At 51.4% G+C, this 20,242-nt stretch overlaps 1 protein-coding gene across 7 annotated transcripts in view; it reads left to right on the top strand.

The window, feature by feature from the left end:
- Positions 1-15,232, top strand: part of SS18L1 (SS18L1 subunit of BAF chromatin remodeling complex) — a 36,813-nt gene extending 21,581 nt beyond the window's left edge. For 4 of the 7 annotated variants that reach the window (XM_030825480.1, XM_030825483.1, XM_030825482.1 and 1 more), the window contains 3 exons: positions 978-1,070; positions 6,997-7,116; positions 9,059-10,836. In XM_030825480.1, the coding sequence (XP_030681340.1) occupies positions 978-1,070; positions 6,997-7,116; positions 9,059-9,273 (428 nt within the window). In that variant the 3' untranslated portion in view covers positions 9,274-10,836. Of the gene's footprint in view, positions 1-977; positions 1,071-6,996; positions 7,117-9,058; positions 10,837-13,761 lie in introns of those variants that run through there. The other 3 variants (XM_030825481.1, XM_030825486.1, XR_004032953.1) reach the window with 2 other exon arrangements.
- Positions 15,233-20,242: the final 5,010 nt, after the last annotated feature.

Here is a 20,242-nt window from a genome sequence, read left to right as displayed (position 1 = left end):
GTGCCTGGCCTCTGCAGAGAGAAGCTATGGCACACACCGCTGCACTCACCTCCACGCGGCCTTGCCTCTACTTCCTGAAAGGCTGTGGGAGTTGGAGGCGGATAATTGCAGCCCCCAGCTGTAGATAGGTGGAAATGTTCAAGAAGGCCCCTCCCAGCTTCACAGAGAATGCCCTGAAGGTGATGGCTCCACCTTCAGCACCTCCTCCTGCCCCTTCTCATCTCTGCAGAGTATTTTACTGTCGTCACCTTTCAGTCTTTGCATAGTCCCAGGGCTTGTGGAGGGGATACTGAAAGTGGTCTTGGCTGAGAAGAGCGGTTCACACCTGTCATTCCGGCACTTTGGGAGGCTGAGGCAGGAGGATCGCTTCAGCCCAGGAGGCTGAAGCTGCATTGAGCCATGATCGCGCCACCAAACTCCAGCCTTGGTGACAGAGCAAGACCCTGTCTCTAAATAAAGTAAAAAAACAATAAAATAAAGTGGTCTTAAAGGCTGGGTTGATCCCTGGGAGGCATCCAGGCAGGGAGCTGGCCTCAGCCAGCAAGCGGCAGGTGCACAGGCAGGTGGGCAGGTGGCAGCAGGGCAAGCCACCCTTGCCACGTGATGGTCACATGCAGCGAAGGCCTCGGTAAGGGTTGGACACCCCTGCCTGCGTCCTCCCAGGAGCTAGCGGTGGGGAGGAGAAGGCAGTCAGGTCACTAGCATGGCTGTGTGGCAGGCACTGAGAGCGCTGATCCTCTGCGTAAATCCCCAGGTAGCTTCACAGTCGCCCCGAGAAGGAGGCATTGATGTCTGTGTTTCAGTGAGGAGGCCGAGGCTCAGGAGGGTGGGGCATGGTCTGTGGGGACACGGGTCCTGCCGGCTCTTGTTGTCTCCCTGGCCCGACAGCATCTCCCCAGCCTGGGTCTCAGTTGCCCCCTCCGGGACCTGTGCAGTGCGCAGCCTCTGCTGACTGTTGCCGTCTCCATTTCGCACAGGCCACGGCGATTACGCCTACCAGCAGTCATCCTACACGGAGCAGAGCTACGACCGGTCCTTCGAGGAGTCCACGCAGCACTACTATGAGGGGGGTAAGGAGCACGGCCGCGTGCTAGGCTCGAGCGTAAGCGCCACACGCAGCAGAGTTAAGACGCTGCACCCTTAGGAGCACGCAGTGCCTGCCTTCAGTGAGTCCCTTAAATCACAGCACAGCGCGTGGGAGGAGAGACAGTGTGTTCTGGGAGCTGGAAATTCAGGCTGTGTCGGGAGCCCCGCTTGCCTTATGTGTGTGTTCATGAGACAGGAAAGGGTTCAGCCGGCCATACTGGGGTTGGGGGTACAGACTCTGTTACTGGGTCCGGCCAGGGAGCATGGGGCCTGCAAGCCACTCTTTGGAGCTTCCTCAGCCGGAGGCCAGCAGTGGCTGCGTTGGGTGTGGCCTTGTGTTTCTTCAGACACCTGCAGGCCAGGAAATGCACATCTGTGGCTGGGGGCTTGCTGCCCTTCGTGGCCGTCCTGGGCAGTGCTGCGCTGGGGGCTGTGTGTCGGGTGGACTTGCCCCTTTCTGTGGTGTCTGTGCCCCCACACTGGCTGCCCTGAAACCCCAATAGAACGTCCCAGAATGTGGAGTTGGGAAGAGGTACACGCAGCCAGTTCCAGCCCCACTCCAGGATAATGGAGTTGGAAAGAGGTACACGCAGCCAGTTCCAGCCCCACCCCGGGATAATGGAGTTGGGAAGAGGTACACGCAGCCAGTTCCAGCCCCACTCCAGGATAATGGAGTTGGGAAGAGGTACACGCAGCCAGTTCCAGCCCCACCCCGGGATAATGGAGTTGGGAAGAGGTACACGCAGCCAGTTCCAGCCCCACCCCAGGATAATGGAGTTGGGAAGAGGTGCACACAGCCAGTTCCAGCCCCACCCCGGGATAAAGGTGGCCCCCAGAGAAGAGCTGATGATCGCCTGCAGGATTGCATGACCTCGTCCGGGAGGGAAGGCGGGCCTGCAGTCCCTGGGGATAGGGGCCTCGTGTCTGCTGACACTGACCGGCAGGCAGCAGTGGCTGAGGCCTTCCCACTGCAGGGCTGCGATTTATCAAGAGGTAACAGTGTCGGTAAGGCCTCACCAGGTGCACAAAGCAGGTGGGCACTAAACGGCTACAGATTTCCTTGTTTGGGTTACTTCTTAAAGAATTGGATGTGTAAAAGTTTTGCTTCTGAGCTTACACATCTCAGCCTGCTGTGAAGAAATAAAACACACAAGTGTAGGCATATATAGAAACATCATGGTGCGTGCTACAAATGCCTGCGACGCTGAAATGTCAGTTATACCTTCGTAAACCTGGGGGAAACAAAAAGTACATGAATACATAATGAAAGTTTAAAAGAAGAAAGAGCCTGGGCGTTGTGGCTCATGTCTGTAATCCCAGCACTTTGGGAGGCCAAGGCGGGCGGATCACTTGAGGCCAGGAGTTTGAGACCAGCCTGACCAACATGGCGAAACCCCGTCTCTACCAAAAAATACAAATATTAGCTGGCCATGGTGGTGTACGCCTGTAGTCCCAGTTACTCAGGCAGAGGCGGGAGAATCGCTTAAACCTGGGAGGTGGAGGTTGCAGTGAGCCGAGATCCTGCCACTGCATTCCAGCCTTGTGACAGGATAAGACCCTGTCTCAAAAAAAAAAAAAAAAAAATTAGCTCGGTGCCTTGGTTCACACCTGTAATCCCAGCATTTTAGGAAGCCAAGGTGGGTGGATCACCTGAGGTCAGGAGTTTGAGACCAGCCTGGCCAACACGATGAAACCCCATCTCTACTAAAAATACAAAAATTAGTTGGACATGGTGGCATGTGCCTGTAACCCGAGCTACTCAAGAGGCTGAGGCAGGAGAATTGCTTGAACCCGGGAGGTGTAGGTTGCAGGGAGCTGAGATCATGCCATTGCACTCCAGCCTGGGCAACAAGAGTGAAACTGTCTCAAAAAAACAATAAAAATAAATGAAAGAAAGAAATGGCCAGGCATGGTGGGTCACACCTATAATCCCAGCACTTTGGGAGGCCAGTGGAGGAAGATTGCTTGAGTTCAGGAGTTTTTTTTTGTTTTTTTTTTTTTTTTTTGAGACGGAGTCTCACTCTGTCGCCGAGGCTGGAGTGCAGTGGCACGATCTCGGCTCACTGCAACCTCCGCCTCCTGGGTTCAAGCAATTCTCCTGCCTCAGCCTCTGAGTAGCTCGGATTACAGGCCCCGCCACCACGCCCAGCTAATTTTTGTATTTTCAGTAGAGACGGGGTTTCACCATGTTGGTCAGGCTGGTCTCGAACCCCTGACCTCATGATCCACCTGCCTCAGCCTCCCAAAGTGCTGGGATTACAGGCGTGAGCCACTGTGCCCGGCCGAGCTCAGGAGTTTGAGCCCAGCATGGGCAACATAGCAAAACCCTTTCTCTCCCGAAAAACAAAAAAAAAAAAGCCGGGCGTGGTGGCGGGTACCTGTAATCCCAGCTACTCAGGAGGCTGAGGTGGGAGAATCGCTGGAACCTAGAGGCAGAGGTTGCAGTGAGTTGAGATTGCACCATAGCACTCCAGCCTGGGTGACCGAGCCAGACCCTGTCTCAAAAGCCACCCTGTGGCCAGCGCCCAGAGGCTATCTTCTGGCATATTGGCTGCAGTGGTGCCTCCGTAAGCCCTGGGAGTCGGCAGGATCTCTGCCATCATGGGCCTGGCCCTGTCCCTTCCAGCTGGAGCACAGGGTTCAGCCTTGTCCATGGCGAGGTGTCCACATCTGCCCAAGACTATCACACTTTATCCCAAAAACAAACGCAGGATGTGCTGTTCAGTCTTTTAATGTCTGATGTAGCTACTTTTTTTTTTAAGAGACAGGGTCTTGCCCTATCACCTAGGCTGGAGTGCAGTGGCGTGATCATGGCACACTGCAGCCTTGAAATCCCAGGCTCAAGTGATCCGCCTGCTTCAGCCTCTCGAATTGCTGGGACTAAAGGCATGCACCACCAGGCCGGGCTTTTTTTTTTTTTTTTTTTTTTTAAGTTTTGTAGAGATAAGGTCTTGCCATGTTGCCCAGGCCGGTTTTGAACTCCTGGGCTCAAGTGCCACCTCAGCCTCCTACAGTGCAGGGGCTCCTGGTGTGCGCCATCACGCCCGGCTGATAGGTACTTCTGTAGCTTGTTGTGGGTTACTACTCTTGCCTTCCATCATTGAGAAATTTGCTAAAAAGCTGAGTAACCTCTTAAGACCAGTAAGACAGATGGCGTGGTTTCCTCCTTGATTTAGAAGCATTTTATTCCATCTGTTTGTTAGACTCTGACATGAGGAGTGCACATACGTAGGTGACACTTTACCCTACAGCAGGTGGTACTGTGAAGTCTTGCAGGGGTGAGAGGCCTGGGGGTGCTTTGCTTTGAAGAGACTGGCGGATGTGTCATAGCCACCTTCAAACACAACTGTGGCCGATGGTGCAGTGGAGAGGCCGGGAGGACGTTAGGAGGAATGGGTCAAAGGCACCATAAGGAACTTTCCGGGCCGGGTGTGGTGGCTCCCACCTGTGATCCCAGCATTGTGGGGCCAGGGCAGAGGATCACGTGAGCCTGAGAGGTTGAGACCAGCCTAGGCAACATAGTCAGACCCCCTCTCTACTAAAAATCAAAAACATTAGCCAGGTGTGGTGGCATGCACCTGTTGTCCCAGCTACTTGGGAGGCTGAGGCAGGAGCACAGCCTGAGCCCGGGAGGTCGAGGCTGTAGTTAACTATGATCACACCACTGCGCTCCAGCCTTGGCAACAGGGCAAGACCCTGTCTCAAAAATAAAGAGAATTTTCCAACTTTTGAGTCATCCCACAGCAGGATGAGTGGGACAGGCTGGTGCTGGAATTGTTCCTGGTGACGGCATCAGTCAGGAGCCTACAGGATCTGATAAAACGAGAGCGTGCTCATGCGCAGGGCACCAGTAATAGGAGGGGACCAGAGTGAGGCCGACCAAGCCAGGAGGGGACAGCGGGGGCCACGGGGTCACTCGTGCTGGGCAGGAGCATCGGGATGTGGTGCTCGGTGGCAGGGGGGCCAGGAGAGGGGTGCGAGACCCGCATTCACATTACAGTGAGGTTTGCAGTGGCTCAGACTGGACAGAGCCCAGCCCCTCGTGACCTGGCATCTGGGCGCCATTGCTGCTAGGAGAGACCGCCCATGAGCTGCAAAAGCCAGGTATGGAGCTGGGTATGTGGGATGCGCCTCTGTGAAAATGCAGGCAAGATGAGACTGTACCCTTGCACACACGCACACTCACACCATCAGCCAATGGACAAACACCAAAACAACCAAAAGAAATGCTTACAGGTAGGAGATGGGGTTAGGGCTCAGGCAGTCCAGAGCAGGGGTGGAAGCGGCCGCCTTCCCAGGACCTCTTGAAGGTATGGGTCTGTCTGTCTGTACCTTTGAATCATGTAGATGTATTGGCAGCTTCAGTAGTTAAGTTAAACATCATTGGGGCCGGGCACAGTGGCTCAGGCCTATCATCTCAGCACTGGGAGGCTGAGGTGGATGGAGTTCGAGACCAGGAGGTCAGGAGTTCGAGACCAGCCTAGCCAACACGGTGAAACCCCGTCTCTACCAAAAATACAAAAATTAGCCAGGTTTGGTGGCACATGTCTGTAATTCCAGCTACTTGTGAGGCTGAGGCATGAGAATCACTTGAACCCAGGAGGCAGAGGTTGCAGTGAGCCAAGATCACGCAACTGCACTCCAGCCTGGGGCGGCAAAGCGAGACTCCATCTCAAAAAAAAAAGGAACATCATTGGCTATCACAGAAACTGAAAGGACCTCACTTTATGGCTGTCCACACCTCCTGGAGTCCCGAGCACGGCTGGCGTGTCGTGTACATTTCTCAGGCTCTCGCCAGGTGGTGACCAGCGTGTCTCAGGAGTGGACGACAGGGTGGTGTGGCCGGGGCCTGCTGGACACATCTTCCCCAGGCAGCGCTGGGACCACCTTGGCTGCGTCCTCATGTGGATCACCGTGTTTTATTTCACATGGCTCTGAGCATCGCTCACTTGTTCCTCGTGGCTCGTTGTGTCCACATCTTGCTCCTGCGCAAGCAGAGGGTGTGCTCTGGCCTCTCGTTTCACAGACGCACCATGCTGCCAGCACCTTCTCACGGGCACCCCACAGAATGCCAGAGGGCTCTTAGAATAGAGAAAAAAGAGCCGGGCGCAGTGGCTCACGCTTGTAATCCCAGCACTTTGGGAGGCCGGGGCAGGCAGATCACAAGGTCAGGAGATCGAGACCATCCTGGCTAACATGGTGAAACCCCATCTCTACTAAAAGTACAAAAAATTAGCCTGGCGTTGTAGCAGGCACCTGTAGTCCCAGCTACTTGGGAGGCTGAGGCAGGAGAATGGCGTGAACCCGGGGGGCAGAGCTTGCACTGAGCCAGGATCTCGCCACTGCACTCCAGCCTGGGCAACAGAGCGAGACTCCATCTCAAAAAAAGAAAAAAATTATTTGGGCACGCTGGCACACACTGTAGTCCTAGCTACTCGGGAGGCTGAAGTGAGGGGAACACTTGAGCCAGGGAAATGGAGGCTGCAGTGAGCTCTGATCGCACCACTGCACTCCAGCCTGGGTGCCAGAGCAAGGCCCTGTCTCTGAAAAAAAAAAAAAAAAAAAAAAAAAAAATTGTATCTGCAAAGACCCTATGTCCAAATAAGGTTCCATTCACAGGTACTTGGAGTTCGGATGTCAGCATCTCTCTGGGGAGCACAGTTTGACCCGCGACGCTGGCGTTCGTCTCTGTCTTAGTTGTCATATTAACCATTTCGTTTCTTAGCTTTCCATTTGTATTTCTATAAGATAAAGGTGTAGTATAGTATTTGAGTGGTTGTGAAAAAGTAAACATGCTGAAGCAATGGATTTGGTTTTGGGATTCCAAAGTTACCGTGTCGAGTGGGCCACAGAATGAGCCCCCTTAGCCCAGGTGGGGAAAGTCATTTCCATGTCTCTTCCTCCCTCCAGGAAACTCCCAGTACAGCCAGCAGCAGGCCGGGTACCAGCAGGGCGCCACGCAGCAGCAGACCTACTCTCAGCAGCAGTACCCCAGCCAGCAGAGCTACCCCGGACAGCAGCAGGGCTATGGTAAGAGGGGAAGCACGTTCCTCCGGGCCCCCCAGTGCCCACCCCTGCCCCTGCCGCACATGGGTACGTGCTCAGTGACCCTGGTGCGCAGGCAGATGTGTAATAAACTTATTTTGAAACCTTTAGCTTTCCAGAAAAGTTGGAAACATCCATGCATGTAGACCTGAAACATCTTATTTTAACTTAAACATAAATTCATTGTCCACGTGGCCTGTGACGGGAGCCATGGTCCCGTTTATCTGTCACCTGCACGCCTCAGGCCCAGCTTCAACCTCTTTGACAGAGCAGGTCAAAGCCTGTGGGTCTCAGCCTTCACAGCAGCTTAGAATCACCCAGGAAACTTCTGAAAAATAAGGTCTGGGCTGCCCCACGTCTTTTGTTGGAGCAAAATCTCAGTTCTCAGGATGAGCTCCACACATGTGGTTTCTTATGAGGCTCATGCCTGATTCTGCTATGCTTATTCAGCCCTTTACAGCCATTACTAATTAGTGTAGAAATTACTTGAGGAGGCCGGGTGCGGTGGCTCATGACTGTAATCCCAGCACTTTGGGAGGCCGAGGTGGGTGGATGACCTGAGGTCAGGAGTTCAAGACCAGCCTGACCAATATGGTGAAACCTCGTCTCTACTAAAAATACAAAAATTAGCTGGGCATGGTGGTGGGGGCCTGTAGTCACAGCTACTCAGGAGATGAGTACAGGAGAATTGCTTGAACCAGGAAGTAGAGGTCACAGTGAGCCGAGATCACACCACCACACTTCAGCCTAGGCGACAGAGCAAGACTCCTCAAAAAATAAAATTTAAAAATAAATTACTTGAGGCTCAGTGTCGTGGCTCATGTCTGTAATCCCAGCACTTTGGGAGGCTGAGGCAGGAGGATTGCTTGAGCCCAGGAGTTTGAGACCAGCCTGGGTAACATAGTGAGACCATCTCTACAAAAAATACAAAAATTAGCCGGGCATGGTGGCACACTCCTGTGGTCCCAGCTACTTGGGAGGCTGAGGCAGGAGAATCGCTTGAGCCTGGGAGGTGGAGGTTGCGGTGAGCCAAGATCACGCCACCGCACTCCAGCCTGGCCTAGGCGACAGAGTGAGACCGTCTTTTTAAAAAAAAAAAAAAAAAAAAAAGGCATCTTATCAGTTCTTTCCGGAGCCTTTGACTTAGCCTTTCTAGAGACGACGTCGACGATGTCTCTGTCTCTCCTGCCTGCAAGTTTTCAGCAGCTCCTGTGATAGTTAAGTTACAAGTTACAGCAGCCAGTGTGACTGGTGCCAGTGGGTTCTGGAGGGCTGTCCTGCCCTCCAGAAGGTAGGAGCAGTTCTGGGGTGATGGAGAGAGCCAGTCAGCCCTCGCCATGCTGGTGGGGGGCCTGGGGCACGGTCCTAGGACCTCACAGGACTGGAGGGGCTGGTGAGACGGTTATGTGGTGCTCTCGCCATACAGAGTTAACGTGGAGCAGGTGCAGGTGCCAGGTGTTCTGGAGATTGACAAAAGGCTGATGCATTGAGACAGGAATTTTTCAAGGAAAAGACGAAGTTTTTTTTTTGTTGTTTTTTGTTTTTGTTTTTGTTTTTGTTTCTTGTGATGGAGTCTCGCTCTGTCGCCCAGACTGGAGTGCAGTGGCGCAATCTCGGCTCACTGCAAGCTCCGCCTCCCGGGTTCACGCCATTCTCCTGCCTCAGCCTCTCCGAGTAGCTGGGACTACAGGCGCCCGCCACTACGCCAGGCTAATTTTTTTTGTATTTTTAGTAGAGACGGGGTTTCACCGTGGTCTCGATCGCCTGACCTCGTGATCCTCCTGCCTCGGCCTCCCAAAGTGCTGGGATTACAAGCGTGAGCCACCGCGCCCGGCCGGAAAAGACGAAGTTTTTAAAAAAAATTTTAAGTTAAGAAAAAAAAATGTGCCTGCTTTGGGCGGCCTCACAGTTCCTGGTGTTTTCTCAGGGCCTGCCCAGGGAGCCCCATCGCAGTACCCCGGCTACCAGCAAGGCCAAGGCCAGCAGTACGGAAGCTACCGAGCACCGCAGACAGCGCCGTCTGCCCAGCAGCAGCGGCCCTACGGCTATGAACAGGCAAGCTTTCTGGATGTTTCCAGATGTGCCCATCCGCCACACCTGTCGAGACATAATGAAGATTTCTCTTATGGCCATGAGGAATAATGAGCTGGAACTAACTGGCTTCCAGGGTTCCTTCCAGAATGTTAAGTCTCTGAGCCTGTAAGGTTTTTCAGAATTACCTCTGTGTATACGCTCACCTCAGTCATCCAGCTGGCTTTTCACCCCCTAAGCTCCCCGTTAGAGCTGCATGCCTGGGTCTCACATTCACTCTGCCAACGTTTGTCACGTACTGGGCACGCGTCCGGTCTCTGCTGAGTGCTTGGCGTGTGGCCGCGACACGAACCCTGCACTTTGAGAGCTTAAGTCTCGCTCGGAGACATAAGGTGGTCCCACAGGGCCAGACTGTGCTGAGGACAGAGTGGGGGGCCCCAAATGGAGCCCGCCTTCCAGGTGGGGGCGCAGGCGGCCGCATTTGGCCGGTGTGGACAATTCCAGGACAAAGGCACAGCGGGGAGTGGCTGGCAGCCCCAGGCTCAGCCCAGGGAGGGGGAAGCCCTTTCTGCCCAGGAACAGTGAGCAGGGCTTTGAAGGAGCTGAGGAAAGAGCAGCTTGGAAGATGGAAGAGCGGGAGCTCTCGGGACAATGAGGAGGCCGGTGTGGCGGGAGGTGACAGGGACAGGTGGGCGTGGGGGCTTCCATAAAGCAGGCATCGCCTTCCCTCTGAGTGGGATAAGGCCCCTGGAGGAGGACAGGGTCTGTGTGGTGAGAGCACGCAGGAGCGAGGGCCTCCTAGAGGAAAATGAGCCAGGCACAGGAAGAGGGTGTGCCAAGGTCCTAAGGCACCAGGGGGTTTGTGAAGGCACCAGTGAAGGCAGCCCGAAGGAGGCTCGGTGGCTGGAGCACGGGGCATACGAAGGAGAATGGTCTGGGACATTTTTTGGAACCTCCTTTGAGAGAGTCCTTAGCAGGAAGTGGCTCTGTGTTGGTGACTCTGGGCTGGCCGGAGGGACACTTTACACTGCCAGTGAAATTTCAAAGCACTACGTCGATCAAGTTTGTTTTTCTCAGGGAATTGGGTAGGTAAGAGGCCAAATATTGTTTTTTAAATGCTTCTCGTCCTCCTCCTTCAAGAGGGCAAAGGGTCACCAGGTAGATGTAGAGAAGCCTAAAGATCATGTAACACAGGCTCCCTGCCAGGGCGCAGTACTCAGAAGGCCACGTCTGGGAAGGGCACGCCGATGAGGCATTTACACAGACGTCAGGAGGGCTCTGGTGTGCTCTTGGGACACTGAGGCCACTGCAGCCGACGCCAGGGGCCGCCTATCCCCAGTGTGTGCTGGGTGCTGGTCAGCGGGGAGCAGGTCCCAGCTTGGCCCTCGAGGTTTGCACAGGTCATGCTGGAGTCTAGAAGGACAGCAGTCTGCATCCTGATGTTAAATTATAATTATTTGAATGATTCTGATGAGACGCTGTACCTCCTTCATACAGTCCTGAAAATAACTTACTTGGATTTTTGAAATAAGTGAATGTCCTAACTTAATTATAAGACTGAACCAGAGGACATATAACCTTAATACCTACCCATGAAAAGACCGTGACCGGTCGCGGTGGCCCATGCCTGTAATCCCAGCACTTTGGGAGGCCAAGGCAGGAGGATCGCTAGAGCCCAGGAGTTTGAGACCAGCCTGGGCAACATAGCGAGACCTGTCTCTACAAAAAATAAAGTAGTCGGGCATGGTGGTGCATGCCTGTAATCCCAGCTACTTGGAAGGTTGAGGCACGAAGATCCCTTGAGCCCAGGAGGTCGAGGCTGTAGTGAGTCGTGATTGCACCATTACACTCCAGCCTGGGCTACAGAGAGCGAGACTTTGTCTTAAAAAAAGGAAAAAGAAAGGCCAGGCGTGGGGGCTTACACCTGTAATCCCAGCACTTTGGGAGGCTGAGGCGGGTGGATCACCTGCAGTCAGGAGTTCAAGAGCAGCCTGGCCAACATGGTGAAACCCCATCTCTGCTAAAAATACAAAAATTAGCAGGGTGCCTGCAAGCCCAGCTACTCGGGAAGCTGAGGTGGGTGAATCGCTTGAACCGGGAAGGCAGAGGTGAGTTGAGATCATGCCACTGCACTCCAGCCTGGGCAACAGAGAGACTCCATCTCAAAAAAAAGAAAAGAAAAAGACACAAAGCAATGGAGAAGATAGAGAATTTCACATTTGGGGGAAAATGTGTCCATCTAACTGCAAAATATTAACATAAGATAGTCTTTAGTCAGAATCCAGTGTAACTGGCTGTGGCGTTTTGGCACAGCACTGCCGGCGCTGGGCGTCTCCAAGGGGCCGTTGTGCACACTGTGTTGTGTTTGCAGCACCCCTGGCCTCCACCATGATGCCAGTAGCACCCCCATTGCTCAGTCTGACAATTTAAAATGACTCCAGACATTGTCAGATGCCCCAGGGGCAAAATTGTCTCCGTTTGAGAACCACTGGGCTACACTTAAAAATGTGCTGAGGCAGCCAGGCGCTGTGGCTCATGCCTATAATCCCAGCACTTTGGAAAGCTGAGGCAGGTGGGAGCAGATAGAGACGGAGGTTGCAGTGAGCTGAGATCGTGCCATTGCACTCCAGCCTGGGCAACAAGAGTGAAACTCTGTCTCAAAAAAAAAAAAAAAAAAAAAAGTGCTGAGGCGTTGGGGCTGCCCGTGGTTTTATAGGGCTCCAGGGCTGCCATCCCTTCAGCTGAGCAGCTCTGGATTTGAGGCTTTCCGTCTTACCCAATGGTGCAGGGGCAGAAAGACATCAGAACAGACTCCCACTAACTAGGATCATCACAGGCAGCTCTGGGAATGAGAATGTGATGTGTTCTGTCAGGCCGGAACAGCTTTCCTCCCTCCCCCACTTCCTCGCTGGGGGCACTCAGGAAATCTGATCATTAACTAGGTGGGGACACAGGGAGAATCAGGCATGCAGACGATGATCCGTTGTCCTCCTCCGTGGCAGTCTCCCGAGTGGCTTTCACCACAGGTCCGATGCTCTGTTTTGCTGCCCAAGGAATTCTGCCTTGTGGCCTTGTGGGGCACAGGCTCTCTAAGTTCTCTCTTCTTCATGTTGTTTTGTTGTTGTTGTTGTTGAGACGGAGTCTCGCTCTGTTGCCCAGGCTGGAGTGCGGTGGCGTGATCTCGCTCACTGCAGCCTCTGCCTCCCAGGTTCTAGCGATTCTCCTGCCTCAGCATCCTGAGTAGCTGGGATTACAAGCACGTGCCACCACACCCGGCTCATTTTTGTATTTTTAGTAGAGACAGGGTTTCGCCATGTTGGCCAGGGTGGTCTCGAACTCCTGACCTCAGGTGATCCTCCCAAAGCGCTGGGATTGTAATCCTACAGGCATGAGCCACCGTGCCTGGCCTTTTTATTTTATTTTATTTTATTTTTATTATTATTTTTATTAAAGACAGAGCCTCACTCTGTCGCCCAGGCTGGAGTGCATTGGCAGGAACATGGCTCACTGCAGCCTCAACCTCCTGGGCATGCGCCACAACATGTGGCTTATTTTTTTTTTTTTTTTTTTTTTTTTTTTTGAGACAGGGTCTCACTTTGTCACCCAGACTGGAATACAGTGGCATGATCTTGGTTCACTGCAACCTCCACCACCTCTCAGGCTCAAGTGATTCTCCTGCCTCAGCCTCCCAAGTAGCTGGGATTACAGGCACGTGCCACTACCACCTGGCTAATATTTTTTTTGTATTTTTAGTAGAGATGGGGTTTCACCATGGTGGCCAGGCTGGTCTTGAACTCCTGACCTCAAATGATCCACCCACCTCGGCCTCCCAAAGTGCTGGGATTGCAGGCGTGAGCCACTGCACCTGGCTGAGGCTAATTTTTTCTATTTTTTTTTTAGAGATTGGGTCTTGCTGTGCTGCCCTGGCTGGTCTCAAACTCCTGGGCTCAAGCAGTCCTCCTACCTTGGCCTCCCAAATTCAGATTTTTTTTTGAAACAGGGTCTCACCCAGACTAGAGTGCAGTGGCACAATCATGGCTCACTGCAGCCTTGACCTCCTGGGCTCAAGCGATCCTCCCACCTCCCCCTCCAAGTAGCTGGGACTATTGGCACACACCACCACACCAGCTAGTATTTGGATTTTTGTAGAGATGGAATCTGGCCATGTTGCCCAGGCTGGGTCTTCAGATTTTTTTTATAGATTGAAACCCATTACCCTGGTCGTCCCCGCTCCCATTTTCTTCCTTTAGCAGGCTGGGGGCCAGATGGTGTTTGCATTGGCTCCCAGCGGGGCCAACTTGGAGGAGAGCCTTCCTGCATAGCAGGCCCAGCATAAGGCTCTGATGCCAGGCCTGACACAGGCCCAGCCGCAGCAATGCCAGTGTGTGACTGAACGAATGAACCTTTGGCCCTGTCTACGTTGTTAGCCCCAGGCTTGGCTGGTGGCTTCTGGAAAGCCGTTCCCTGCCCCGCAGAGATGTGAGCAGAGGTTGTTTGCTTGCCGTTGACCCTTCTACCCCCTGTCCTGGCTGGGGTGGACGTCTCTCTTCCTTTCACTCATGACTATAGGGGTGTAATCTGTGTCTTGATCTCTTTTAGGGCCAGTATGGAAATTACCAGCAGTAAGGGACACACATTCTGGCTGGAGCCCTTGTGGTAGCGTGTTCATCCAGGGGCCGGATGGGCTGGCGGCAGCTCTGGTGAATTGTGACATGTTGGTTACCCTTTCGCCCAGTGCCACGTCTGCATGTGAAGCGTGCTCATTTCATGCTGGGTATGACGCCGAGCGCACACCACTGGCGTGAGACAGCGCTTGGTGGTGTGATACTTTTGGTGCTGTGTATAGTATTGTATGTCGGTACATGGAGAGGTATCCCTTTTTTGTCCCCTGCCCCCTTCTCAATGTTTCTAGCTAGCTTTGGGGGTCATTTTGTCATCAGAGCATTCTGTGCCCAGGGACGGGACAGATCTCGAGGACACCACAGTCCACCTGTTCCCGTCAACAGACCTTAGGTCTCATTTCCCTCCTCATGCAGTGTTGTGGTGTGGGTTGTCAACTTTAACTGGCTACACCACAGCTGGACACACATGCAGCCCCTGGAGGGCAGCCTCTTCCTGTGCCTCGATGGGGTGGGTGGGAGGGCATCTTCTGTGTGTTGGGTCAGTTTCTGTTACATAACGAAAAGGATAAACATCTCCCACGGGAGAGGCCACAGATGGCCACTTCCAGAGCCTGCTCATTGCCTGTCTCTCGTCAGCTCTGTTTATCCAAGAAGGTACATGTTTTTGTATTAACAAGTAAACAGGGATCAATGACTGTATTCCAAATAAATATGAATCCCTAAGGGCCATGGACAAATTGCCTAACCCAGGGCCAGCGGCATTGCTGAAGGAAAGGGGCAGCTCTCTGGGAAGTGGGCCCTCAGAGATGACTCTGGCTTTGACCCTTGTTTAGCTGATGGTCATTTCTGGGATTGGAATATTTAATATGCCCAATTCTAAGTTGATAGGTAATTTAAAATATTCAAACCAAATCTTCCAAACAGTTGTCCAGTTGTTTATTTTATATTATTTCTTCCAGGACCTACTTGCTCAGATCTCCAAGCAAGCATTCTTTCCTTTTAGGGATGTCTGAAAGTCACATCCAGTCACGTTACTGTGTTCTTTCTAATGAAAAGTAAAGGTTTTATATAGAGAAACTTGAGTAATTTTTACATTTCTAGGACATTAAATCCATTTAAATTCTGTGTGAACATTAAAGACAGCACACTTGCAAAAGTATGGTCGAAGGAAAAAAATCCCATATTTCCATTAATAAGTAAGCATGGACATTTGATCAACCTTTAGTTGGAATAATAATATTCATATTTGCTATGAATCCTTTAAAAAAAAATCTTTGGATAAATGCTGACAAATTTCCAAGAACTACCAAGAAAATACAAAAGATATCCAATGCTTGGTATATGAGGCCTACTAATAACGATATTTCTCTTTAATTGATGTTTTGTTTTAAAAGTTAAAAGTAATTCTTGGCCAGGCGCCGTGGTTCACGCCTGTAATCCCAGCACTTTGGGAGACCAAAGCGGGCAGATCACCTGAGGTCGGGAGTTTGAGACCAGCCTGACGAACATGGAGAAACCCCCGTCCCTACTAAAATTACAAAATTAGCCAGGCATCGTGGCGCATACCTGTAATCCCAGCTACTCGGGAACCTGAGGCAGGAGAATGGCTTGAACCCAGGAGGCAGAGGTTGTGGTGAGGCAAGATCACGCCATTGCACCCCAGCCTGGGCAACAAGAGTGAAACTCCGTCTCAAAAAAAAAAAAAGTTAAAATTAATTCTTTATCCAGAGTTGAGTGCTTTAGAATTTACAAGTCACTTATGTGTTTTGCTTGAATTAATTCTGACAGCCCCTATGAGGAAATCTGGAGGCAGGTACCAGTTCCCATTTTAGAGATGAAGAACTGAGGCACAGATTAAAGGACTTGCCTGTGTTGAATACCAGTCCTGTTCTAGGACATTCTCCCCTCTTCTAGGAGACAGATATCACACACAAATGGGGATAGAAGTGTTTATTTGGTAGGCATAAGGGTTTTTAAAACCCTTAACACTGGTAAGGGCTTAAAAATAAATGTATATGTTCATATTAGATTACTGAAATGAGAGTTCTTAATTGCTACTTGACAAAAGTATTAGCAATTTCAGTTAGGGAGTCTTCTCCCTTGATTTTGTTCTTTTCCTGTCAATTTTCATAGAATTTGCAAACTCAATCGGGGACTACAATTTCCCACTGAAAATGTTAAACATTTTAGATAACTGTGAAAATAGTTTATTTTTATTCCTTGCCAATCTGGGAATATGCCTTTTATGTGTGTTTGTGTGTTTTTTTAAGTGCTGTATTAATAATACTTTCTGAAAGAAAAGGACACTTATCCCAAAACTTCAATCTGAAATGTCTTACATTAAGAATATCTTGAATGTTGTGTATATATTTTAAAAAGCACTTTGCAAAATAGTTTGTACATTTATTTCCTAATTTATACATGATTTTTGGTGTTAATATATTTAATGATTAATAACAGAATGTTTATTTAATGTGCTGTCCATTTTTATGTAATATTGTGGGGAAAGTGATGCCAGCAGTTCCTTTTCATTAACTTATTCTATCTTCTGTCATATGAATGTCGAGCAAAGCTTAGGCCAACATGAATTGTTTGTGAAGTGTGGTTGATGGTGCTTTGTTTTTTTCTGACTACTTCTGTGGAAGGCCAGTGAAGAAGCAAAGGAAGACATGAAAATTGACGCTCATTCTTCTTCCTATTGTTCCCTGACATCCAGCAAATTGTGAATTTGAAAAATGATGGCCACAGTTTTCAGAAGTGCTGACAAATTCATATGGGTATGCAAAAACTCATCACCCATTAGGGTTTGTTGTTGAATCAACAGTACTTAGCATATTAAAACAGTACATCAGAACTCATGCCAAGAGTCTTTATGAATGGGATTAAGGTGGACAAGATCTCTTAAGATCTGAAAAGAAACCTTAATATGCTCATATGGTTGGAGTCTTAAGTGAACCTCTGATTTTGTCAGGGTTTTTCTACGTATAGGCTTGAATAGGGGGCACCTCTTCAAAACTGTACAAAGAAGACTGTTTTCCACTTAAAACATTTTTAGCCACTTCATTTCTATTTATTGAACAGGTCAAATTTGTCTTGTTATTTGTGAGTACAGTACATTTAAAAAACATCCTTATCGGTTAATTTTTTTTCAGTCGGAGTTTGACGTATAAATTGTTTATGCTTTTGGTGTAATCTCTTAATAAACTGGTTCTTCAAAAATCATCCTATAAAGTGAGTTTTCATGAAGTTAACGGGATTTTGGTGTGGTTTGTTTTGCAAATACTTATTACCAAGACCCGGTAGATTGTCACCTCGGCTCCCGGGCAGAGTTCCCGTGCGTCCGCACCGGATTCCCCGCGGCGGCAAGGCGAAGCCAGGGTAAGGGCGGAGGGGACGGCGCCCCGGGGCTGCCCTGCGGTCCCCACTGCCTGCTCTGCGTTGCCCCGTAGCCTCCTCGGGCAAGGGCGGTGTCCTCATCAGACCTGGGAGGCTCCGCAAACGCCGGAGGGGTCAGAGGAGCTGGGGCGCCCTGAGCACCAGGTGGAACGGGCGGGGCGGCTGTCCTTGTGCTCGGGCAGCGAGGGCGCCGGCGAGAAGCGCGGCTGCAGCTGAGCGCCCCGCAGCCCTCCCGCTGTTCCTCCTGCTTCTGCTACCAGGGACAAGGTCGCTCCTGGGTCCGTCGGCGTGTTTTCTGCACCTGCGCACTGGGCAAGCCTTGGGCTTCCGGAGCCAAAAGCCCCCGGAAGTGGTCGGCCGCTTGCGACGCTCCGGAAGTGACGTACTCTCCCGAGCCGGTGAGTGCGGGAGCGGGGAGCGGGGAGCGTGGGCCCCGGGGGTGGTGGCGGCCCGGGCGTAAGGAGGGGCCTCGGCTTGGGCCGCGGGGTACCGGGGCGCTGGGAGCGGGAGAGGTCCCGGCCTAGGAGCTGAGAGGCCTGGAGGGCTGCCGGGCTGCGAACCCCGGCGGGACGGAGCGCTGCGGCCCCGGAGTAGCGAGCGTTCCGGCGGTGGGGAGCTGCGCTTTGCTCCCCGGTCCTGCCCCACTCTCTCCGCAGAACCGCGTTTTGGGGTGGGAAGTCTTGTCAGCCACCCCGGTGCTGCTCTGTCACAGGATGGGTGCCGTGTGAGTTCCGAGTCAAGTTGTTAGGAATTTGCTTTGATCCAGCGCTCTAAGTATTAAACATTTTAAAGTGATTATTGGCAGTGTACAGTTGCACAAAACAACATAAATATATACATATTTGGATGATAAAACAATAAAGTTTTGTATTGTAAACGCGCCTCAAGGAGACGCATTTCCAGATAATTCACTGTCCGTGAGTGGCTTTTGCCCAGTGAGAGCGGGTCACCCTTTCTATTCCCATTTACGTTCTCGTAGCTGTAGATACTGAGGAACGGCGTTCACATAGACCTGTAGGTGGGAATTAGAGGGGTTGTTGGGCAGTGTCACTAGAGAAATACCTTTCTTTTGTAAAGGGGAGGACCCGTTATAAAAGGGGGACGGAAAAGGAGAATTCAAATTGTTTTAAACGCAGATTCGTCCTCAGGCAGTTCTGTTTTAGCAGAGAGAACGTTGCAAAACTTGGGCAGAAAATGGATTCCTTTGAAATTATCCTGGCCTTAGTCCCTTGGGAAGTCTGTGTACGCGAACCTCAGTGGGAAGATTCCTGCCGTAAAATGCAGGTGTCAGCAACATGCCAGGGAGGCCAGAGGATACTGTGTGACTTCGGGCAAGTGACTTAACCTCTGTGAGTCTCAGCCTCCACTGCTTTAGATGGGCATAAAAAATGTAAAGTCAAGAATCAGGTTTCCACTGGGCGCTGTGGCTCACGCCTGTAATCATGGTGAAACATGATGAAACCCCATCTCTACTAAAAATACAAAAAAGTAGCCGGGCGTGGTGGCAGGCGCCTGTAATCCCAGCTACTGGGGAGGCCGAGGCAGGAGAATCGCTTGAACCTGGGAGGTGGAGGTTGCAATGAGCCGAGACCGCACCACTCTGCTCCAGCCTGGGCAACAGAGCAAGACTGTCTCAAAAACATACAAAAAAAAAAAATCAGGTTTCATGCCCACAGGAGGATTTGAGGAGGGTTTATAAAGGGACCGTTTGCAAAGGCAGAGCGCAGGTAAATGACAGTTGGTCCTTTAGCCTGGAACTGGTGGCAGTGGAGTTTCTACTCCTGGACTCCAAAGGATCAGGGAAGGCAGCAGTGACCGGGACAGGGAGAAGAGTCACTGGGGAGGGCTTCTTGGACTGGAGGTGTTAGCCTCAGTCTGAGTGGGCAGGGAGGTGCATGTCCTGGCCTCCTGCTCCTGCCTCCTGTCTCTGGTAGAGGGACCAGTAGGTTTTCCTGTGGGGCAAGCTCAGGCTCCTGACACACAGCACAGGGCAGGGTGGAAAACTGGTCTGGAAAAGCAAATGGAAGATAGCTCGGCATGCAGTATTACCCCTCGCAGGGTATTATTGTTAGGAATACATTTAAAAGTGGATATATTGGTCAGGCGTGGTGGCTCGCACCTGTAATCCCAGCACTTTGGGAGGCCGAGGCGGGTGGATTACCTGAGGTCAGGAGTTCGAGACCAGCCTGGCCAACACGGTGAAACCCCGTCTCTATTAAAAATACAAAAATGAGCTGGGCGTGGTGGTGGGTGCCTGTAATCCCAGGTACTCAGGAGGCTGAAGCGAGTGCATCACTTGAACCCACGAGGCGGAGGTTACAGTGAGCTGAGATCCCACCATTGCTCTCCAACCTGGGCTACAGGAGTGAAACTCTGCCTCAAAAAAAAAAAAAAAAAAAAATGGCCGGGGCATGGTGGCTGATGCTTGTAATCCCAGCAATTTGAGAGGCTGAGGTGGGCAGATCACGAGATCAGGAGTTCAAGACCAGCCTGGCCAACATGGTGAAACCCTGTCTCTACTAAAAATAGAAAAATTAGCTGGGCGTGGTGGCACGCAGTTGTAATCCCAGGTACTCGGGAGGTTGAGGCAGGAGAATCCCTTGAACCCGGGAGGCAGAGGTTTCAGTGAGCTGAGATCACGCCACTGCACTCCAGTCTGGGCGACAGAGTGAGACTCTGTCTCAAAAAAAAAAAAAAAAATATATATATATATATATATACACACACACACACACACACACACACACATATATGTATATACACAAATTAGCTGAGCGTGGTGATGGGTGCCTGTAATCCCAGCTTCTTGGAAGGCTGAGGCACAAGAATTGCTTGAACCCAGGAGGCGAAGGTTGCAGTGAGGTGAGATCATGCTATTGCACTCCAGCCTGGGAGTGAGACAGAGTGAGACTTGTCTCAAAAAAAACCTTTCTGTGATGAGGGCAGTGTTTTCTAATCTGTGCTGCCCCATATGGTACCCACTCACGACATGTGGCTGTGAGCACTTAGATGTTACCTGAGGAACTGAGTTTTTACATTTCAGTTAATTTTAGCCAAATGGC

Source organism: Nomascus leucogenys, chromosome 13 (assembly GCF_006542625.1).
Source record: "Nomascus leucogenys isolate Asia chromosome 13, Asia_NLE_v1, whole genome shotgun sequence".
Taxonomy (NCBI): domain Eukaryota; kingdom Metazoa; phylum Chordata; class Mammalia; order Primates; family Hylobatidae; genus Nomascus; species Nomascus leucogenys.
This window is presented reverse-complemented; position numbering and strand designations above follow the sequence as displayed.